Consider the following 19198-nt stretch of genomic DNA (forward strand, 5'->3'; position numbering starts at 1 on the left):
TTTTCTTATAAAATCATCAATCTATTACAATCTCTCTAATTTTCTTCTATAATTGCTACTATTGCTTACTTTATTGTTACTAAGTGTATAATATATAAGCTATATTCGATATATATATATATATATATATATATATATATATATATATATATATAGCTTATATATTATACATTTAGTATATATACTATACTATACTATACGTACAACTTATATCGATATATATATATATTATACATTTAATATATATACTATACTATACTATACTATACGTACATCTTATATCGATATATATATATATATATATATAAAAGTAATAAGCTATATTCGATACTTATATATATATATATATATATACATTTAATATATATACTATACTATACTATACTATATATACATCTTATATATAGTATATAAGATGTATATATAGCTTATCGAATATAGCTTTTATATATATATATATATATATATACTTTTTAGTAGTAACATGAAAGGATCAAAGTATGATATACTATATATACATCTTAAGATGTATAATATATATATATATATATATAAGCTATATTCGATATTAAATATTGAATATTAAAATTTAGGATGTTAAATAAAATTTAGGTCACAATTCTATAATAAAATTTACAAAGCATTGCCTTAGATGTTTTTTTTAACATCCTTTTGTCTCTAATATCTATTTAATTTTTTTTTTATAAAAATATGGTGGGCCCACTTAGCCCGTTTAGCCCGCGGGCCGGGACCGTTTAGCCCGGGACCGGCCGGTCCCTACAAAAAGCCCGTTTGGCCCGTTTAATTTGGGACCGGCCCGGGCCCGCGACAGTTTGGACCGGCCCATCAAACTGGAGGAGTTTCCAAGGTGTTTCCAAGGTGTATCAAATCTAGGAGGAGTTTCCATATACACCTCTTCTTCTAAGTCTTTGTGAAGAAATGCTTTCTTCACATCAAACTGTTGCAAGTCCCAATCAAGATTAGCTGCACAAGACAATAATTCTAATAGTGTTTAGCAACATGAGCGAATGTCTCTTGATAATCCACTCCATAAGTTTGAGTGAATCCCTTAGTCACCAATCTTGCTTTGAATCTTTGAATCAAGCCATCATCTTTATGCTTCACGGTGAAGACCCATTTGCGCCAACCAACTTCCTGTCGGGTAGTGAATGACAAGTTCCCAAGCCTTTTTTTTTGACAAGGCCTTCATTTCTTCAATCGTAGCTTGCTTCCATTTAGGATCTGCAAAAGCTTCCCTCCGATTCTGGGGAATAGACGCATAAGAAATAGATAAGGCAAATGCTCTATAGGAGGGAGAAAAAGAATTATAGGAGACTAAATTAGATAAAGGATGTTTAGTAGTACAAGATCTGACTTCTTTTCTGTGAGCAATAGGCATATCTAACTCACCAATAGAAGAAGGTTCAACTTTGGTAGATTGCACGATGACTTCTTATGCTTTATTTCTCCTTGAGTAAGTTTTGAAATCAGGCCTATCCAAACGTCCAATAGTCTCCCCATGAATTCTTTCTCCAAATTCATTTTACTCTGTGACAATGTTATCAAGATGTCCAGTAATGGAACTAGGTAGGGCTGTTCAAAACCGAACCGAAACTGTTAACCGAACCGAAGGCTTATTGGCTTATTGGTATCGGATTATCAGAGTAATGGATGGTGAACAAATTGAGATTTTATAATTAGTGGCTTAACGGTTTGGGGGAGGATTACTCAATTTTCTTATCGGGTAAACCGTTAACCCGTTAAGAATTTTTATATTTATACTTTTACCCTTATGTATATAAAGTACTGTTAAAACCTAAATGGCTAAATCCCTAATTTCTAATTCTCAATAAAACTGTTGTATGTCTGTAGCTAATGACATTGGATAATTTGTTTTAGGGCTGAGCGCTTTGTACAAATGTCTTCTAATGCGACGAAAATAGCTTGCCTGATGTAGCCGACTTGTGGGATTGTTATCGATTGAAACTTTTGTTCAATGATGGTCATGGTTCGGCTTGCTAACTTTGGAAGGGAAGAGACAAAGGCTTGCTTTAAGTTGATGTCTCCACCGATTTCAAAGTATATTTTTGCCATTTTTTGAAAATGCATGTCAATGTCATTTCTGTCGAATGGCACACACTTCATCTCGAAGAGTTGTCTTCGCATTTTCTCTTGTCTTTGGCCAGTATCTCCGCAAAAAACTTCATGTAAGATTCTGATGTTGAAGGCAAAATCCTATGAAGTAAGAAAAGTATTTTTGTCTTGAATCCCAATTGAGTTCCACCAGTCTCTAAGGATTCCTGAGAACCGCGAAGTTAGTTCTGACAGGATGATATACTTTTCTCGTTCAACCAAATTTTTGGTCACCATCCAAGTATAGAAGTCTTGGATCCTTTGAGGCCATTTTGAAATCTTGACGTCATCTAAGGTGAAAGTGTGGAAGCCAGTTCCAACTGGTTTTGACGCCATGGGTTCATGTCTTCTTTCTGGGATTGGTTCATCCGTCATGCCTTCTTGATCCTCCTCTACTTCAGATATTTCTGGGTCTCGTGGTTGGCTCACAAATATTGGGGGATCGACTTCTTCGGAAGAGTTTGTTGTGGATTCATTGGTTGATTGAGAGCTATCTTCCATTGTATCATCGTCTCATGAATTTAGAGATTCCGAGCATGTGGTGTCTCCTTCTGACATGTTTCTTGGCTGGGAGACATAGAGGTCTGGAGTCTTCTTATCAGAAATCATCAGATTTTCGGGGTTGGACCCTTTTGAAATTTCGCCTTGATCTCGCCTTTTCTTGGTTTGTTTGTGGGCTGCAAGAGCATCTTTCCTTTCCCAAACCTTTTTTGCAATATCGAATTCAGGTTCTTCTTTTAAGGGTTGGGTGAATGAGATAAGATTCTGTGAGGTAGTAGGAAAAGTAGAAAAGGTGTAGTCCAATTTTGGTGGGGAATATGCATGTGCTGACATGGGGTAGAAGGTAGATTTTGAAGGGAAAAATGGGGTGTTTTGTGACTCAAAGCGGTCATTTCTCAAAAGTTTAATTTGTTTCTTGATTGAAATCGTCTCCTTTTGTTGTTGTTGGAAGAACTGGAAAAGTGAAGTTCCTGGCGGACAATTCACATATTGTAAATTTGACAATCTTAGCTCCAAGGCTTTGATTAGTCCTACATGGTGTGACGATGTCTGCTCCACCTTTTTCTCAATTGTTTCCACTTTGCTCATCATCTTGTTTTGTGTGTGGGCCACATTTTTGATGGTATTGTCAATATTGTTGAGCACTTAGTTTTGGCAGATGGAATTTTTTGATTGCCAGTTCATTGTTGCTTCGATGTCACTTGTTGGGGTTTTTTTTCCAGAAGGTAGTACTATGTTTTTCTTGGGGATTTTTGGAGCATGGCTGATACCCTCCTTTTCAAAAGGTTGAAGTGAAGGAAAATCTTGGGTATGACTGGAACTTGAAGGGCTCAACATGAATATTTGTGGTTGTGTGGACTTTTGGGTTGATGGAGTTTTAGGTTCAGGTGGCTTTTCGGGTTCTGGGTTACTAGCTGATGGTGGTTTGGGTTTTGGTGTGGTTTCACTATCTTCCCAGCTTGGAGTGAATTTTTCTGGTAATTTTGGCCATTCTTGGGGTTTGTAACTTACAAGGAATTCATATTTACCTGGACGACTTAATGAGCCAATTGAACTATTGAAGGGTCTTTATTTTCATATTTGGCTCGAAATTGCTTTTCAAGTAGTTTTCCCCTTTTTCTTGGATTTTGGTTTGGTCTCGTTGAGACCAAATCTTTCCCGATGATGCAGGTGGTCATCATATTCTCCAATTGGATCTTCCAAACAGTCTTGGCAGTCGCAACCGAGATCCCAATGGCAGTGTCCCGTCAAGGGGCATTTGAACCACCAAACTCTTCTGCCGTCTTTGTCGAAATGTTTACACTAGTCATGTTCTTCCATGATAGTTTGTATATTCCAGAAGGGTTCCCTTTCAGGGTCAGGGTCTTTGGGTTGGATTATTTGGCAAGAAAAGCTGGTTTTATTGGGTTTTTTGAGATGGGAATGGTCAAAGATTATGGAAACGGTTTTGTCATTTCTTTTGGTAAAAGTTGGCTCACCAGATTGCAGAGATTCTTCTGGTTCTCTTAGCTTTTCATAATTTGTGATCCAGGAATCCGGAAGAATTTTAACTAGTTCATCTCTGGAAATTTGTCTGGGTATTTGGGTGCACATGGTGTTTCCTTTGGTAGCATCAATATTCAAGAGTAAAACATTTTCTCCTCCGGGAAGGCAGAGATCCATGGCATGATTTTGGACCCGCCACGCCATTTGGTGATGAAGAGTGGCTTGGATAGAATCTTTGGCTTGTGGGGCACCTTGGATTTGGACTTGGATTTTGAGTGCTTCGGTTAAGTATGGGTTATAAAGGGACATGTTGAAATTTGGAAAGATAGTTATGAAGACAATTCCTGCATTCAAGGTAACTTCTGCAGTACCCAAATTTGCATGTTGGTACTCTAAGTATCTTGTATCTAGAAGAGAAAGTCGAGCAACAACAGGTTGACCTTTTCTTTCATGATAAGTCAGAGCAATTCGGATAGCACCAAAATGGATATGGGTAAAATCATGATCTCTCCATTGTGTGGGAAAATCATCTGGAATTTGGAGGGTAATAAATTGTTCCTCTCGAGTGGCAAGAATATGATGTTGGTCAAGTTTTGAGACAGCAACATATTCTTTAACTCATTTTGGTTTCTGTTGGACTAAGAAACGGATTTGGGTCCATGGTGCAAATGATTTTTTGGCAAAGGCTGAGTAAGGGTTTATAAGGGGTAGTTCAGTGGAAGATACTTTTTGTTCGTCGGGTAGGATATCTACTTCATAGAGGTAATCATATTTTTTGGACAAAGTTTTATATATAGTAGGAGACATTCATTTTTGTAAGGGAAGAGGATGATGGAAATGACTCAGACATATTTAGTAAACTGTTCCTCCCTCCGAAACGATGGGCTTGCTCTGATACCACATTATAAAGAACAGAGCAAGAGACTCCAAGAAAGCAAACCCAACAGTTCTTGGGTGTAGTAAATTAAGTTAAGAGATTTCATCCCAAATATCTCTACGTACATTTCTCTGCTCACAGAGATGCTCAAGAAAAATGCTCCATCATGGGGAAAGAAACAAGATGAAGTTGTCAGAGAAATAAAGGAGATATCTAAAAATGTCAAGTCCCTTTACATCCCTTCAGAAGGTAAGAAAATACTGCAAACTGATGCCAGCAACGAATATTGGAGTGCTATTCTATTTGAAGAAAAAGATTGCCAGAGGAAAATATGCGGATATGCCAGCGGAAAGTTTAAAGATGCCGAGCAACATTCTCAATACTTATTATGAGCTCCAAGTTTTCCGGCAGCATGGAGGATCCATTCTCAAGCCTTATGGAGTCAATCCAGAATACCCATTCTGCCATATATTCATAGCACAAGCCAAGAATTTTCCACAAGAACTATTATGGTTTTTCTGGTACCTATGCCATTAATACTACATTTTCATGGAATTCAAGTGCAACGTCTTCAAAGATTTTGACAACATTGAACCAGCTCTTAAAGTATTTTTACTATGGTTCAAGCCTAGAAGATATTGGATAAAATGTTTCAACGATTCCTATGAAGCAAAGGTATTCATGTTTCATAGGCCAGTGAAGATTATTAATGGAAAAGTCCAGGCACAAGCAGAAAGTCCAGGCATAAGCAGAGGCGTCATTCTGGTGGAAATTTCCCGTATCTATTTTATCAATGAAAGAAGAATATAGTGAAACACAAAGAATTATCTTCCAGCAAAACAGGTGCATCCCGAAAGAGATATGGCCAAAAGATTGGGCAAGCTGGAATTATACCAGCACTTATCCTCACTGGGAAAAAGTTCGAGAAGCAGCAAAGGCATATCAAACTCCGTATGAAGTTATCCGGGAAAAGATCACTGAAGACATCTCCAGAATAAGGTTGCGGATCACATCCCTCAATCCAAAGGAGAAGGAACATAGCGAAGAAGAACCGTCAAGTTCCAGGCGTTACTACACAAGATCTTTGAAAAGATGCCTAGAAGACAAACCGAGAAAATCAGTGGAAGCTAATTATCCAAATCCCTGCTAATCCCACCATAATCCCACATTATCTACCAAAATACCCTAAAAAACCATTTACCCATGCCATGACAAAATTCCATATCCTTCCAAACCATCCGGGTCCCACTTTCACTTGCTTCCACATGCCTCCACATGCTTCGTCACATGTAGCACCCTATTTTCACACACTTTCACATGCTCCCACAAATTTTCACATGCTAAACCATGTATATTTCTCCTCTTTCACATGTTTTCAGAAGCTTTTTAGTTGCTTTGCCTAAGGTCCTTCACATGTACAAAGGGACCCACTCGTAGATAGGTTTGCCATGTAAGATAGGTTTATTTTATAATATAAGTTTGTCTTGTAATAACCTCCTATTCCTATATAAAGGAGGCCATGTAGTAGTTGTAAGATCATCTTGTAACCTTTGTAAACCTTTGTGATATATTACATATGAGTTCCTTCTAAATCTCCCTCTTGTTCTTTCTTTCGAATGGATGGAAAGGCCGGTCCATGTATGAAAATAGAGTAAGAATACCCTAAGAAAGTTAGCTTATTGTAGTACGAAAGTTTTCTGAGTTATAACAGCTAAAGTTGGTTATAGTACAAAAAGTTTTCTGAGTTATGTAGTTTGGCAAGCCGTCCCTTATGGGTTGTGAAGCCAGCCCCTTTGTAGGAAAACTTTTGCGACTATAAGCAAATTAACTGTTAGTGTAGCTTGGCAATAGCCAACCCTTATTGTAGGGAAACTTTCGTATTTATGATACAATTTGCTTTCTTGGCTACTACAGCTAACAGAGACAGTTTGAACTATGCATTTGGCCGTTTGGTATTGATTGTTCAAAAATTTTCTATTTGGTTTAGCCGATAAACCGCCCGATAACCACCAAATAATTGTCAATCCGATTCCAATCCGCCCGTTGTTTTATTGGATGGCTAGCGGATTATTACATTTATAATCCGATAACCGATAAGCCGAACCGTTAAGCGTGATTATCCGCCCGATCCGCCCGATAAACACCCCTAGAACTAGGTATAATAAACTTTCCTCCTTATTTTTCTCCCCCTGTAGAGGTGATGTGGTAATACTTAAATAGGGCTCAGATTCTTGAAAGGTAGCATCCATGCTAACAAGGATCTCCTAGAGGAGGATGATAACATTTGTAATCTTTCTGTGTCGGAGAATATTCATTGAAAACACACTTTATAGTTGTAGGATCAAGTTTCCCAAAATTTCTAGTGTAGACAAAGCAAACACACCCAAACACCTTTGGAGGAACAATATATTCATTCTTACCCTTTAAAGCATCCAGAGCATTTTGAAAATTGAGGGTTTTAAGTGGCATTATGTTGATAAGATAAGTAGCCACTAGAATAACATCACCCTAGTAAGGTTTTGGTAGATGCATGGTGAACATAACAGATCTTGCTACCTCTAATAAATGCCTATTTTTTCTTTCAGCGACCGCATTTTGTGCACTAGTGTAAGGACAACTAGTCTGATGGACTATCCCATTGGACTCCAAATAAGCACCAAATCTTTTATCCATGTATTCACTCCCATTGTTAGTTCTCAAGATTTTTATTTGGCATCATACTGAGTACAAATCATCTTATGAAATGACTGAAAACAAGAGAATACTTCACTTTTGGCAATATACCCAAGTCATTCTAGTGCAACAATCAATGAAAGTAACAAACTATCGACTTCCAGACAAAGAAACAGTTTGGGTAGGAACCCATATATCAGAATGAATAGTCATAAATGAAAATTTGCTTCTATTATCACTCACAGGATAAGAGTTTCTAGTATGCGTGGCATATTCCCACACATGATAGAACACAAATTCAAATTGAGTCCTTGAAAACAAATCGGGATATAACTTCTTCAAAACAAAGAATGATGGTTGTCCTAACCGTCTATGCCGCTGTATTATTTCTTGGTTGACATTCTTTCTTTTCCTAAAAAATGGCTTGACCAGAGTTTTGAATTCCATCTAATATATACAAGTCATCACGCAATCTACCACTACCTATCCTTTTCCTTGTTTGAAGATCCTGAAAAATACAATGATCTGGAAAGAACTCGATTTTACAATTTAGAGCTTTGGTGATGGCACTAACTGATAAAAGATTGACAAGGAACTCAGGGACATGGTGTATAGATGATAGTTTAATATTAAGAGTACAAACGACAGAACCTATTCCAAAGATAAGTGTTAAAGAACGATTGACTATTTTAACATTATCTCCTTTGAGACACAAAGAATAGTATTGAATGCCTTTAGAAGAGCCTGTCATGTGTCTCTTTGCACCAGAATCAACAATCCAAGAATTAAGATGAGCAACAAAGGCAGTACCTAATTGCACATAATTGGATGTGGCAACAATATCAGAGTCAAATTTGGCTAGGAGGCGACAGAGAAGCTGAATTTCATCCGAAGACAAGATTTTTTCAAAAACCGTCTCCTTGAATGTTGTTAGTTTACAGATATGTACATAATGTAGTCTTGTCCCACATTGGAATATGATTGATATGTCCTTGTAGAGTATAACTATAAATAAGTACCTCTTGTATTGTATTAAGTATCTAATATCAATAATATATTTTCTCCCGTGCTTTCTCACATGGTATCAGAGCAATCGTGAGAGATTTATCGCTGTGCATAAATTCCAGCGATTTCGGGAAGAGAAATCAGTCAATCGGAAGTCTTTTTTCCAGCAAACACAGGTCTGCCGTTTTTAAAAAAGAAAAAGCCATTTTTCGTCATTGTTGTGCAAAAACCAACATCACCACGAAGTAGATCGGCCTCCGGCGACCAACCCATAAAAATATCTCCGTCAGAAGACCCTCCACGCGCTCCCACGCGCCGCATGAAGAAATTTTTCCGGTGAAGCTCCGACGTCACGCGCCGGCTCGTGGGGCCCTTTCCAGTCACTTTTTGGAAAAAATTCTTTGGGACAGATTGTTCGCAAGGGAATTCCGAGCCTACCCATCCAGGTTACAACAAATTATGACCGCTTTTATATTTTTCTGGCGTGAACAGTATTTTTTCCGGAAGCTACAGTAAGATTCCGACGACTACAGTATTTCCTTACTCTGTTTCAGTTGATTACAGTTGATTCTTTCTCTTATTTTGTAATAATTTGCAACGATGTCTTTGGGATTTGATGTTTTTGGGTCTAGAAACATTAGTTTTGTAAGCTCTAATGTTATGATTACCTCATAACCTTTAACGGGAAGTTCAAACTACTTAGCTTGGGCTTCATCTGTCGAGTTGTGGTGTAAAAGGTCAAGGCGTTCAAGATCATCTAATCAAATAGTCTAGCGAAGGAGATGAAAAGGAGATAGCACTTTGGGCAAAGATCGATGCTCAGTTATGTAGCATCTTGTGGCGATCTATTGATTCCAAGTTGGTGCTCTTGTTTCGTTCATTTCATACATGTTATTTGGTTTGGGCATAAGCTCGTACCTTATTCACTAATGACATGTCTCGCTTCTATGATGTGATATCATTGATGACAAAGTTAAAGAAGCAAGTATTATATATGTCTACTTACTTTGGTCAAGTACATGCAGTCATGGAGGAATTTGAGAAGTTGATGCCAGTTTCTGCTAGTGTTGAAAAACAACAAGAGCAGCTACAGAAGATGTTTCTAGTTCTTACCCTCACTGGACTTCCTAATGATCTTGATTCAGTACGCGATCAGATTTTGGCTAGTCCGACTGTTCCTACAGTTGATGAATTATTCTCTCGATTACTCCGCCTTGCTGCAGCACCAAGTCACCCAGTGATCTCATCACAGATACTTGATTCCTCTGTTCTCGCATCTCAGACAGTGGATGTTCGGGCGTCTCAAACTATGGAGAATAGACAAGGAGGAGGTCGTTTTGGAAGATCTAGAACCAAGTATTCTTATTGTCACAAACTTGGACACACTCGTGAAATGTGCTATTCCTTACATGGTCGTCCACCCAAAAATGCTTATATTGCTCAGACCGAGACTACAAGTAACCAGGGATTTTCTTTATCTAAAGAAGAATATAATGAGCTCCTTTAGTATCGAGCAAGTAAGCAGACATCTCCACAAGTAGCCTCGGTTGCTCAGACTGATACTTCTGTTGCTGGTAATTCTTTTGCTTGTGTTTCCCGGTCTAGTACTCTTGGACCATGAGTCATGGACTCAGGCGCTTCTGATCACTTCTCTGGTAATATATCTCTTTTGTCGAATATTGTATATTCACATTCCCACTGTTACTTTAGCCAATGGATGTCAAACTAAGGCAAATGAAGTTGGACAAGCTAATCCCTTGTCTTCTATCCCCCCTAGATTCCGTTCTTTATGTCCCTGGATGTCCTTTTAGTCTTGCATCTGTTAGTCGTTTGACTCTTGCCCTCCATTGTGGTATATATTAGTTTTTTTGATGATTATTCAAGATATACTTGACTTTTCTTAATGAAAGATCGTTTTGAGTTATTTTCTATATTCCAGAGTTTCTGTGCGGAAATCAAAAACAAATTTGGTGTTTCTATTCGCATTTTTCGCAGTGATAATGCCTTATAATATTTATCTTCTCAGTTTCAGCAGTTTATGTCTTCTCAAGTAATTATTGATTAGACATCTTGTCCTTGTACTACCCCTCAGCAAAATGGGGTTGCAGGGAGAGAATAGGCACCTTATTGAGATTGCTTGCACACATCTAATTGAATCTCGTGTTCCGTTGCGTTTTTGGGGCGATGCAGTTCTCACAGCTTGTTATTTGATTAATCAGATGCCTTCATCTCCCATCAAGGATCAGATTCCGCATTCAATATTGTTTCCCCAATCACCTTTATACTCTCTTTCACCTCGTGTTTTTGGGAGCACGTGTTTTGTTCATAACTTAGCCCCCGAGAAAGATAAGTTAGCTCCTCGTGCTCTCAAGTGTGTCTTCCTTGGTTATTCTCGTGTTCAGAAGGGATATCGTTGTTATTCCCCTGATCTTCGTAGGTACCTTATGTCAGTTGACGTCACATTTTTTGAGTCTAAACCTTTCTTTACCTCTGCTGATCACCATGATATATTTGAGGTCTTACCTATACCGACCTTTAAGGAGTTTAGTATAGTTCCTCCTCCACCTTCGACCACAACAGTTTCACCCATACCAACCGTTGAGGAGTCTAGTGTTGTTCCTCCTAGATCCCCAACCACAGAACACCACTCTTGACTTATTATCGTCGTCCACGCCCTACATCAGGCCCAATTGGTTCTCGTTCTGCACCTGACCCTGCTCCTACTGCGGACTTGTCTCTTCCTAGTACACCGATTGCACTTCGGAAAGGTACACAGAACACACTTAATCCTAATCCCCATTATGTCGATTTAAGTTATCATCGTCTGTCATCTCCCTATTATGCTTTTATATCTTCTTTGTCCTCGGTTTCCATCCCTAAGTCTACAGGTGAAGCGTTGTCTCATCCAGGATGGTGACAGTGACAGGCTATGCGTGACGAGATGTCTGCTTTACATACAAGTGGTACTTGGGAGCATGTTCCTCTTCCTTCAGGTAAATCTACTATTGGTTGTCGTTGGGTTTATGCAGTCAAAGTTGGTTCCGATGGCCTGGTTAATCGACTTAAGGCTCGTCTTGTTGCCAAAGGATATACTCAGATTTAGGCTCGATTACAGTGATATCTTCTCTCCCGTGGCTAAAGTAGCATCAGTTCGCCTGTTTTTATCCATGACTGCGGTTCGTCATTGGCCTCTCTATCAGCTTGACATTAAGAATGCCTTTCTTCACGGTGACCATAAGGATGAAGTTTATATGGAGCAACCACCTGGTTTTATTGCTCAGGGGGAGTCTCGTGACCTTGTATGTCGCTTGCGTCAGTCACTTTATGGTCTAAAGCAGTCTCCTTGAGCCTGGTTTGGTAAGTTCAGCACGGTTATCCAGGAGTTTGGCATGACTCGTAGTGAAGCTGATCACTCTGTGTTTTATCGGCACTCTGCTTCAAGTCTCTGTATTTATTTGGTAGTCTATGTTGATGATATTGTTATTATTGGCAATGATCAGGATGGTATTACCAATCTGAAGCAACATCTCTTCCAGCACTTCCAAACTAAAGATCTAGGTAGATTGAAGTACTTTCTAGATATTGAGGTTGCTCAGTCAAGCTCAGGTGTTGTTATTTCTCAAAGAAAATATGCTTTAGACATTCTTGAGGAGACATGGATGATAGGTTGCAGACCTGTTGACACTCCCATGGATTCGAATTCTAAACTTTTGCCAGGACAGGGGGAGTCGCTTAGCGATCCTGCAAGCTATAGGCGGTTGGTTGGTAAATTAAATTATCTCACAGTGAGTAGATCCGACATTTCTTATCTTGAGAGTGTTGTAAGTCAGTTTATGAATTCTCCCTGTGATAGTCATTGGGATGCAGTTGTCCGCATTATTCGGTATATCAAATTGGCTCCAGGCAAAGATTACTGTTTGAGGATCGAGGTCATGAGCAGATCGTTGGATACTCAGATGCTGATTGGGCAGGATCACGTTCTGATAGACGTTCTACGTCTGGATATTGTGTTATAGTAGGAGGAAATTTGGTCTCTTGGAAGAGCAAGAAACAGAATGTAGTTGCTCGGTCTAGTGCAGAAGCATAATATTGAGCAATGGCTATGGCAACATGTGAACTAGTCTGGACCAAACAATTGCTCAAGGAGTTGAAATTTGATGAAATCAGTCGGATGGAACTTGTGTGCGATAATCAAGTTGCCCTTCATATTGCATCAAATCCGGTGTTCCATGAGAGAACTAAACACATTGAGATTGATTGTCACTTCGTCAGAGAAAAGATACTTTCAAAAGAGATTGCTACAAAGTTTGTGAGGTCGAATGATCAGCTTGCAGATATTTTCACCAAGTCTCTCACTGGTCCTCGTATTGGTTATATATGTAACAAGCTCGATACATATGATTTGTATGCACCGGCTTGAGGGGGAGTGTTAGTTTACTGTCCCACATTGGAATAGGAGTAATATGTCCTTGTAGAGTATAGCTATAAATACAGACCTCTTGTATTGTATTGAGTATCTAATATCGATAATATATTCTCCCGTGCTTTCTCACAAATGTCTCCATATTTTCTGCCCAATAAGAAGAAAATATGAAGAAAATTGCTCAAAAATAATATGCCTCCCCGGAAACCAAATTTGTCTCGATGGAACCTTAACTTCGGTGAACGGAAAAATCAAAACCGGTAGGGATAGGCTCGGAATCTTTTAGCGACCCCAACAGAAAAGAAAATTCCAAAAAAATTGACCATAAGGAGTTTGTGTTGTTGACAATCACCAAGAGAGACACCTCAACCTCTTTCATAAAAACGGAACCCTAACTGTGAAGGAGATAACTCACCTCAAAAAGGCATCAATGACTCTTTTACCATGTAGATTTTTGAGAAGAAGAAAAGACTTTTTGTATTTCTTACATCCCTAAGCAAAAGTATTTATACACTAGGTCCTATGACTATTTTAGGAAGGGAAATAAATTACAATCAATCAATGTAAACTCAAATCTTAATCATAATCAAACCTTTCCTAATAATTAAGTCAATCAACAAATTGGCACTCTGAGTTACAATGTCCATGTTTAGAACGCCCAATGAAGTGATTTGAAATGCCAAATCACACGAATTGGGGTCTTTAGCCCTCTGGGATTGCAGTTCCATGACAATGTTGTTGGCCCTGCATTATCTGGGAAGAGCTCTTTGACTAGCTCAGGAGCCTTGGTGCAAAAACAATTGTTGCACTCTCCTTATAGCTACCGCACAAATTAATGCGATGTCAGTCCACAAGCATTAGTACAGTCAGACGCTGGGCCTACCAGTAACTAGGGAAGAGCTTGCAAATATCTCGCATAGCATAAGAAGGTTGGGATATGGGGACTTGGTCCAAACCCGTTTTCTCCATCTAGTGATCCATTAAGCTTTTGATCAGCCCACAATGATTTCTCTTTTTTCTTTTCTGGTACATGATGATTTAATCTATAGGTATGTCTATTGTTTTACAACTGAATCTTGTGTGGAAATCTTTGGCCAATATTTCATGGAAGATACAATATTATCAATATGGTCCATTAACTATGTCATGCCTATATCGTCCTGGGTTATCTTCAAATTGTGACAAAAGGTGGTCTTCAAAGCTAAGTTGCTCGGACTCTTCACTTTCAGTGCCGCACCCGTGTCGACACGACGTGGGTGTGGGTATGGGTGTGGGATCCGTGTCAGATCTGGTCAACCGATTTTGGGTACTTTGACCAAAATCAACGGAAAAATTTGGGACAGATACAATGATTTTTGAAAACAAATCAAAAGCTAGGGTGATATGGAAGAAAATGGAATACCTTGTATATATAAATTTCTATGTCAGTCCTTTTCCTTTTATCTCCTTCTAAAATTCTACTCTTGTTCAATATTTTCTCCTTCTCGGAATACCTTGTAAGTTTTTCACATAATGTCTCATAATTTAAACATATTTTTATAACTCTATTTTTAAATAATTGAATTATTTTTAGCCGAATCCCCGCACCCGTATCCGTACCTGGATCCGCACCCCCGAATCTTTAAATTTAGATCATGAAGGATCTGACCTCTAGATCTGCACCCGTATCGGACACCCGCACCCGAGTCCGAGCAACTTAGCTTCAAAGTAGCAAGGTCCTCAACCATTATAATTTTGCAGTCATGGCCACTATTTACTTTCCATGATTTAAATGCCATTTGAGCTTATAGGAAACAAACATATACTTGATGGGGAACTAGTCATTCTGCTTCTTGTCTCTCTTATAACTAGTATCACTGTAATATGTTCCCATACTATTATTATACATATTTTTAAGAATGGCGTCTAATTACCTTATGTGGCAACTTAGTACAGATTCCATTTGGTTAGCAATGCTCCATTGATAAGAAAATTTAAGGTTGTCAATGCAGACTGTTCAGCGAAGTGTTTGTCAACTTCCTTTGCACAGATTAGAAGGATCCAGTTTGTGGTCTAGCATGTAAGAAACAAATCTAATGGGAGTCCAAAGAATTTGCTCTGACATGAAATTGTTATGAGCTCAAGTTAGTTATTAAAAAGAAAGCTTCCTCTCTGATTCTTTAAGGAACTTTGAGCAGCGTAGCTCCTTATCTTTAAATTTTGATATAGGTTAATGAGTAGTAATGGCTATAGAATCTAGTGATTGGAAGTTTGGATGAGTTTGATGGAAATGTAATTTGCTGATATGAAATTGTGAATATTCAGTTTCACTATACAAAAAAACTGAATGCATTAGTTCCATTACAGGATGCTTATCTCCCGCAACGGCTTTTGGATAAATTAATGTTCATTTATAACTATGTGGAGATGGCTCGAGTTACTGGTGTACCTATATCTTTTCTTCTCGCAAGAGGGCAAAGCATTAAGGTTAGTCCTAAACTTGCTTCATTTTTCTCCAGTGGAAATTTAACTAACAGCCTCTATCTTCAGGTACTCTCTCAACTTTTAAGGAAGGCGAGGCAAAGGAATCTTGTTATACCAAATGTAAAACAGGCTGGATCTGAGCAAGGAACATATGAGGGTGCGACGGTAAGAAAAAAAGTTTTTATCCATCAAATAGCTGAATATTGTTGCTGGAAAAGAAAAGTTAACACGTGCAAAGATCCTGTTGTGTTAAGCTTGATGTATGATCTATTACCCTTGTTAATCATGGATGTTTGGAGGACTATCAAATATTACCATCACACCTTTTATTTCCTTGATGTTGATTTCTCAGGTTGAAGATACTAATTATATATCTTGTGTAATTTTCATGTCAAAATATATGGACACAGGTTTTGGAGGCTCGAGCTGGTTTTTATGAGAAGCCAATTGCAACTTTGGATTTTGCATCTCTATATCCGTCGATCATGATGGCATATAATTTATGTTACTGCACGCTAGTAAGTGTTCTTCGTTTGACAATGATATTTCTTTTCTACCTGAATTTTCAATTTATGTTGGTGACACCTGAGAACTAAGTGCTGAGTGTTAATATCTCCACATTGATGCTACCAGTTCTAAGTTTCGGTTTTCTTCTCTCATCCTAGGTAACTCCTGAAGAGTTCCACAAACTAAACCTCTGTGAAGTGGATGTCAACAAGACCCCTTCTGGTGAAATGTTTGTCAAGTCAGATTTACAGAAGGTAAATATAACTGTTGGTGTAATTCCTTTATTTAGGTTCTTGTTTTAATTATGATAATTTGAATTGTTTTCCATCAGGGGATACTTCCAGAAATTCTTGAAGAACTATTGGCCGCTCGCAAAAGAGCAAAAGCAGATTTAAAGGTGTAAACTAAAGTTTTATGATTTATGTTGTTTTCTTGGATCCTGGTTAGCTTATTTGCATTACATTCTGGTGTTCAATCTTTGTAATTTTCTTCTATCTAATGTTCGATAGAATCCTTCAATTTGGATTTTTATTGGGAGCAACTATTTGGTGGATTATATGGAGAGAAACTGAAGACTTTTTGAAGAAAAAAAGAAGAATATTACTAGTCATAAATTTAATTGCATTTCTTTGCTTTCTTTTTGGAGTAATATGGAAAATGTAAATGATACTAATGATGTAGAAGCCATGGTTGACTTCATTAGTTCTCTACACAATCTGTGAGGACTTAGTTTGGTGTAAAGATTTTCATACTAGCATATTCTTGGTGCTAACATATATAAAATATTTACGTATACTTATAAAAAAATATTTATTGGGAGTATTTCTGATCCAGTTTTAGAAATCTAGCTTTGGGGATATTCAACGACATCAATATATTATGCGAAGACTAGATTGAGGGAATGTGCGGACAACTATATTACACGTAAATACTCTTATAGGAACACTTTGTAGTGTACATAGTTACATTAATCTGGTATGGAACACTTATACCTATTCTACTATTTTACAATTAAATCTTCCTATTTCCATATCTAACAGATGGTGAGTAGTTTAATACAAGTTAGCCTCTGAAATTGAGTTGTGACAATATATTTTGGTTTCAGGAAGCAAAAGATCCTTTAGTCAAAGCTGTCTTAGATGGACGTCAGCTAGCTTTGAAGGTAATTCGTGTAGAGTTAGTGAATGTCTAATTTTGTAAGTGTGATCTGCTTTCACTTTTTCTTGCCAGATATATGACTTTGGTTCTTTGTGTTCAAGGTACTACAACTGCCTTAGAACTAAAAAGAATTTAGTCTGGTCAATTGAGCTACTGATGTCTTGTGGTTTTGCAGATTAGTGCAAATTCAGTATATGGGTTTACTGGAGCTACTGTTGGTCAATTACCATGTTTAGAAATATCTTCAAGTGTTACTAGCTATGGTAATGCAATTATTAGTAGCAATTTTATTACATGACACTGAACAGTTGAAACATTGTTTTATAGAAAGCTAAGTCAACTACTTGTTTTCTGACATGTGCTTCATCTTCCTAGGTCGACAGATGATTGAGAAGACAAAAAAGCTTGTGGAGGACAAGTTCACAGTACTTAAGGGGTATGAACACAATGCTGAGGTACATTGTCTATAGTTATTCCTTAGATTCCAAATCATACATGCTAGAGATTTCCTATCAACATCCTGTAAGTATTTTTAGAGTGTCCCACATTGGTTGAGATATCAATGTTGTCTCCCTATATATAGTCTTGGTCAATCCTCACATCATGGGCTTGCTTTTGGGGTTGAGTTCGCTCCATCACCCGTAGAGCATACTACTATGGCTTCAAGCATTATCGAGTTTAAAGAAAACCTAAAGTACAAAATCACTGCAGTGAGTAAGGTGGATTACATCAGACAGTTGATAGAGGGTTCTCTGTTGTAAGGTCGGGATCTTATAACTTGTTTGGCCAAGCTGCAAAAATCAGCTTATTTTGAGAAGTGCTTTTTCTCAAAAGCACTTTTGGTGAGAATCAGTTTATGTTTGGCTAATTTATTTGAAAAGCACTTTTGGTGAGAATCAGTGTTTGGCCAAGCTTTTAAAAGCTGCTTCTTAGTGTATTTTTCTCAAAAGTGCTTTTGGAGAGAAGCTACTTTTTTCTGCTTCTCCAAAACTGCTTCTGCTTCTACTCAAAAGCAATTTCTTTGCCTATAAACGCTTGGCCAAACACTTCAACTTTGGAAAAAAGCACTTAAAAAGTGATTTTGGCTTGGAGAAGCTTGGCCAAACAGGCTATTAGCAACTTAACTGGGACCATCTTTGCTGCGACTCACAAGGACTATGCAGTATGAAACCCAGTATTGTGGGTTAAGAAGAGCCAAAAGTCTGACACAAGAGATACGTATCATTAAGGGGAAAAGAGACACTGTTCAGGAATATTTTGTTTAGCATTTGGCTTATTATTGGTCCTTAATGCTTGTATTGGTGTCTGGCAGAAAGGTTGGATAAATCGCAAAGAAACTTTCTGTGCAAGCAAGTTGGGAGGTGAAATGTTTACCATCTGATTAAGGTATGAGAAATCTGAGTGTGTTTAATAAGGCTTTACTAGGGAATGGATTTGGAGAACTAAAATTGCAGATCATGTGTTTTAGAGAAATGTTGATGTTACCAATAAAAAAAAGATCGTTTTGTTTGTTGACAAGGATGAACCTTGGAGGGGGTTGGGGGTTGGTAGGACCAATGAGATACCATTTGCTGTATGGAATGGTTCTTTTCGAAATGGAATAATGAAAGAACAGAAGTATTTTCGAGAGGAATATCATGTTTAAAAAATGCAATGGAACTAGAATCAACTTTTTGAGAACAGAATTGGTGCGGTGATGCCCCATCATGTGAAATTTCCAGTCAGTTAATATCTCTCGCTAGCAGATAGCTATATTAGTAAGGAACATGGAGGAGGAACCATGAGACCTAAAATTTTGGAGAAGCTTGCAAACCGGGAGATATTAGAGCTTAATAGCTAGCTTGGATTACTATATAAGCAAAAAGTGTTGCTTATGGCCAGAAATAACAAGAAATGGGAATAATAGAGGAGTGGCATGTTGTCGCGAGTAAAAAGAGATTTCCTCGAGAGCACCTACTAATGTTGCTTTTCAC

The 19198-nt window shown here is 37.9% G+C and overlaps 1 protein-coding gene across 1 annotated transcript in view; it reads left to right on the plus strand.

Annotated features, from left to right (window-relative positions):
• The window catches only part of LOC104089413 (DNA polymerase delta catalytic subunit), a 43473-nt gene that overhangs the window by 11302 nt on the left and 12973 nt on the right, over window positions 1–19198 (plus strand). Inside the window, exons 13-20 of the mRNA XM_009594300.4 lie at window positions 15444–15563; window positions 15627–15725; window positions 15971–16078; window positions 16226–16321; window positions 16399–16464; window positions 17173–17229; window positions 17401–17488; window positions 17601–17680. Coding sequence (XP_009592595.1) covers window positions 15444–15563; window positions 15627–15725; window positions 15971–16078; window positions 16226–16321; window positions 16399–16464; window positions 17173–17229; window positions 17401–17488; window positions 17601–17680 — 714 coding nt within the window. The remainder of the gene's footprint in view (window positions 1–15443; window positions 15564–15626; window positions 15726–15970; window positions 16079–16225; window positions 16322–16398; window positions 16465–17172; window positions 17230–17400; window positions 17489–17600; window positions 17681–19198) is intronic.

This window comes from Nicotiana tomentosiformis, chromosome 2 (assembly GCF_000390325.3).
Source record: "Nicotiana tomentosiformis chromosome 2, ASM39032v3, whole genome shotgun sequence".
NCBI classification, from domain to species: Eukaryota; Viridiplantae; Streptophyta; class Magnoliopsida; order Solanales; family Solanaceae; genus Nicotiana; species Nicotiana tomentosiformis.